This window comes from Octopus bimaculoides, chromosome Z (assembly GCF_046866305.1).
Source record: "Octopus bimaculoides isolate indiv1 chromosome Z, ASM4686630v1, whole genome shotgun sequence".
Lineage (NCBI taxonomy): Eukaryota > Metazoa > Mollusca > Cephalopoda > Octopoda > Octopodidae > Octopus > Octopus bimaculoides.
In genome coordinates, this window is record NC_142944.1 from 12007829 (window position 1) to 12012531 (window position 4703).

At 37.9% G+C, this 4703-nt stretch overlaps 1 protein-coding gene across 1 annotated transcript in view; it reads right to left on the reverse strand.

Annotated features, from left to right (window-relative positions):
• LOC149132138 (uncharacterized) overlaps positions 1-585 on the reverse strand; it is a 690-nt gene extending 105 nt beyond the window's left edge. The window contains exon 1 of the mRNA XM_089365374.1: positions 1-585. This exon is cut by the window's left edge and continues 105 nt beyond it. Within this exon, the coding sequence (XP_089221500.1) occupies positions 1-585 (585 nt within the window).
• Between the last annotated feature and the right edge of the window lie 4118 nt (positions 586-4703).

The following is a 4703-nucleotide window of genomic DNA, read 5'->3' on the forward strand; positions in this document are numbered from 1 at the left end:
CTCCGTTCTGCTGCATTTGCCTTGGATGCGTGCAAGTTCGTTTCTGGCGTATCCTATTTTGGCACCGAGTGGAAGTGCTGAATTGTATTGGACAAACATATCTCTACTGGCTGCTTTCCTGTAGAACTCGGTGTGAATTTCCCCTTCTTCCGTTATATTCAGTTTGAAATCAAGTAGTGATAGCGATCCAGTGATGTTGGGATGTTCTATAGTGAACTTTATGTTCATGTCCATGTTATTGAACGTTGTGAATATTCTTTCAGCCTCTTCACGTGAGGTTGTGAGTATGAGGATGTCATCTACGTACCTGGTGAAGAAGTCGCATGAGCGGCAGATGTTGAGTGCTCGACGTTCTGGATGGCACATATAAGTGATGGTTAGTAGGCCCGAGAGACTGGATCCCATGGGGAGACCTGTTGTCTGTTTGTATATATGGTCCTGGAAAGTGAAGTAGGTGTTGTCCACGATGATGGACAAAAGTTGGTGGATATCAGCTGCGGTAAGTCCGAAGCATTCGGTGTTGGACGTTATTATGCAGTCAGTCAATAGGTTGACCGCTGAGTGTGCTGGTACCGTTGTGTACATTGAGACAACGTCAAGACTTTAGGCGTATCCGTTTTGCCTGAGTTGGTCTGGGGGTAATTGGTGCAGTCTTTTAATGACTTCGTCGGAGTTCTTGACGTGTCCCGGAAAGGTGGAGAGTATGGGTTTCAAGATGTGAGAAAGTAACCAGGATATTTTATATAGAGGTCCTTCCACGCTGGAGACGATTCGTCTAATCTGGGTCGTGTTGCTATTCTTGTGTTTTAATGAGGTGATAAAATCTAGGTAGTCTACTGTTCTTTGTGATGAAGTTGTTCTTGAATTTATTATCGGACTACAGTTTACCAAGTTACAACAGGTATACAGTCCATTTTTTGTTATATAATGCATTGTTATACCTTCCTAAACTTTTATTCATTATTATTATTATTATTATTATCATTATTATTATTATTATTATTATTATTATTATTATTATTATTATTATTATTATTATTATTATTATTATTATTATCATTATATTTAAAAAAAGGATTGACGTAACTCTTCACGAAGGTAAATAGTCAAAACGAAGAGCGCGATTTTAGATGTTTTATTTTTTGAACAACATTTCGACAGAACGTCTGTCTTTCTCAAGTTCAAACCAAAAGGTGATTGAAAATTCAAAATTTCAGAAACCAAACGTAGACTATGAACGTGAGTAATCAGCGTCCATACGTTGATAGAATGACATCATCAGCTTTTGTCAGTTTTTTAATAAGCAGAAAGAAAGAAAGAAAAAGGAAGACGACAGAAAAAGAAAAGAAAAAGAGAGAAAGAAGAATATTCAATCAAACAGTTTTGTATAAATTTGATGATATTCTCCTGTCATCTTATTCATTCCTCCAGGGCGTGATGTCAATAACCCGCAAACATATTTCTCCTCATACATTCTGAGAAGTGAAAGTGGGGTACATTCAGGATATTTTTTGAGAATGTGCACTTTCAAATCTTCTTCAAAATTGCAGCCGCTTGAAACGAAATGTTCAGCAAGTTCTGTTGAACTACTGTTCTTGTGCCTGACGTCGAATCTGTGCCCATTAAACCTTTTGTTTAATTGTTCCGTTGTACAACCAACATAAATCAAGTTATGTTTCGTGCATTCTGCACCGTACACTAAATGGGAATCTTTGCAGGTTCCCCCTTCTGTATAAATCATAACATTTCTATTATGATTTTTGATGGTATTCACTTCACTCATGTTGTTGCACAATGAACATGGCTTACCTCTCTTGCGGCTGTTCTTTAAGGTACAGCGTGTAGATACTCCAATGTTCGTTTTCTTGGAGTCAGATATAGAGGTCAATAATTCTTTTATGTTCTTATTCCGTCGAAAGGCTACAATGGGCGGCTGAGGAAATGTTTGTTTGAAACTGGGATATTTTTTCACCACATGTTGGTAACTTTCATGCAACACTTTTGAAATGCCAGCGAAACGTCGGTGCCAGTTAATCACTAAAGGAATTCTGTAATCTGTTGTATTTTGTTTGCTAAGATTAGGCATGTAGGTTTTACTATCTTTGCCAATCTTAGCTATTTCACTTGCTATTTCCTTTAAACGTGATTCACTGTAACCTCGTTTAACATAATGACATACAAAAGCATTTGCATGTTTCCAGTAATCCCCTATGTCAGTGCAAATCCGTTTTATCCTCAAAAATTGGGATTTCGGATTTGACCGAATAAGATGATGTGGATGATCGGAGCGGCGGTGGAGATATATGTGGGATGACGTTGGCTTGCAAAATAACTCTGTCATTATTCTGCCTCCAGAAAACTTGACTTTCGTGTCCAAAAATTCAACGCTAGTTTTTGAAAAACTAGACGTAAATTTTATATTGGACTTAAAGCCATAGTTTCTAGCAAAACAATCACAGAAATGCAAGAAGTCCATTAAACTATCCTGTGATCCTTCCCAGACAAAAAATACGTCGTCAATGAACCGTAACCAGAGTATTGGTTCATGACCATGAAGGGATTTGAATGTCTTCAGTAACTTTGTCTCAAATGTTTGATTGAATATTCTTCTTTCTCTCTTTTTCTTTTCTTTTTCTGTCGTCTTCCTTTTTCTTTCTTTCTTTCTGCTTATTAAAAAACTGACAAAAGCTGATGATGTCATTCTATCAACGTATGGACGCTGATTACTCACGTTCATAGTCTACGTTTGGTTTCTGAAATTTTGAATTTTCAATCACCATTTGGTTTGGACTTGAGAAAGACAGACGTTCTGTCGAAATGTTGTTCAAAAAATAAAACATCTAAAATCGCGCTCTTCGTTTTGACTATTATTATCATTATTATTATTATTATTATTATTATTATTATTATTATTATTATTATTATTATTATTATTATTATTATTATTATCATTATTATTATTATTATTATTATTATTATTATTATTATCATCATCATTATTATCATTATTATTATTATCATTATTATTATTATTAATAATAATAATAATAATAATAATAATAATAATAATAATAATAATAATAATAATAATTCGGCAATAAACTCACGCGCAGTCGCAGTAGTGCGGTATGGCGCTGGAATCCTGAAGTGGACAGAGGAGGAACTAAAGGAGATGAACAGAAAGTCGAGAAATCTCCGAACAATGCATGGAACCCATCATCTACATGCAGACACTTATTGCCTATACATGAAGAGAGCAAATGGAGGAAGAGGACTGATAAGTGTGGAAGACTGCATGAGTATCGAACTCGAGAGCGTAATGAGATACTTAGCCCAGAGTAAGGAAACCTTGCTAGTGACAGTTAGGAACGAGGGAGTATTGAAACCAGAGAATACAGGAAAAACGAAGGAAGAAGTACAAAAAGGACATGAAGAAGAATTGCACGAGAAGGGACTACACAATCAATTCCATGTAGCCACAACAGAAGTTGCTGGAAAAAATACGTGGAAATGGCTGAAGAAAGGAACATTGAAAAAAGAGACCGAGAGCACTATACTGGCAGTGCAGGACCAAGCTTTGGTCACGAACTGAAGGGTCAACCTGGGGAATGAGCAAGTGTCTCTGCTGTGCCGCATCTGTAATAGAGTGGATGAAACCATTGCCCATATCACGAACGAATGCCCTAGACGTGTCTCAAGCCATTACAAGTTGTGGAAACACGACCAGATAGTGAAAGTGCCACACTGGAAACTGAGAAAAGTGGGGACTAGAGAGAGGCAAGCCGTGGTATGAGCACAAACCGCAGAAAGAATCGGAGTCTAGCAAAATCCTCTGGGATTTTCTCAATCTAAACAGATTAGGCGTTAGAGCATAACAAACCGGACCTAGAGGTGGTGGACAAGGTGCACCACATATGCGATACAGTTGATGTTGCATACCCCTTTGACCTATGAATAGTCAAGAAGTAAGGCAAAAAGATACATAAATACAATCCGCTTAAGTACGAAATAGCCCGACTATGGAAAATGAAGAAGGTGAAGATAGTGCCAGTTATTGCTGGGTCCTTGAAAACAGTATCAGAAGGCACCAAGAAGAATATATAGAACTGTTACAAAAGGTTTGCCTCCTTGGCACGGCCAGAATAATCAGGAAAGTATTAGATAGGTGAAAAGAACAGATAACATGGTACCGTAGGCTGCAGGTAGTAAGCACACCAGTGATTGTAGGAACACTTGGAATGATCAAAAAAAGGAAGCGAAAATTATCTAAGAATGATCCCTGGTTTACCATCCATGCAGGAAATGCAAAAGATTGTCTTTACTGGTACATCACACGTACTGAGAAGAGCATTGTTGCTGTGAATTGGAGAGAGAGGAGCGTCCTTGACGGAAAGAGTTCATGTTACTAAACGGTTCTGACCCGTGCCATTTATTCTGACCACCGAACAAATCTCTTTGGTAAATTGCAACAATCCAGCTACTGAAAATGGGACCGAAACCAGCTGCCTTCAAGACAACTTCCAATTATTGATGGTCAACTCTGTCAAATGCTCTCGACTGATCTAAACTAAGCAGAGGCCCAACCATGCCAGGTTCTTCATTTACCCTATGATGTATCGCGTGAGGTAGAGGTTATCGTAGGCAGATCTGCTTGATATGGCGCATGTTTGTGCCTCATCTACCAGAGTATCGACTAGCGCTAA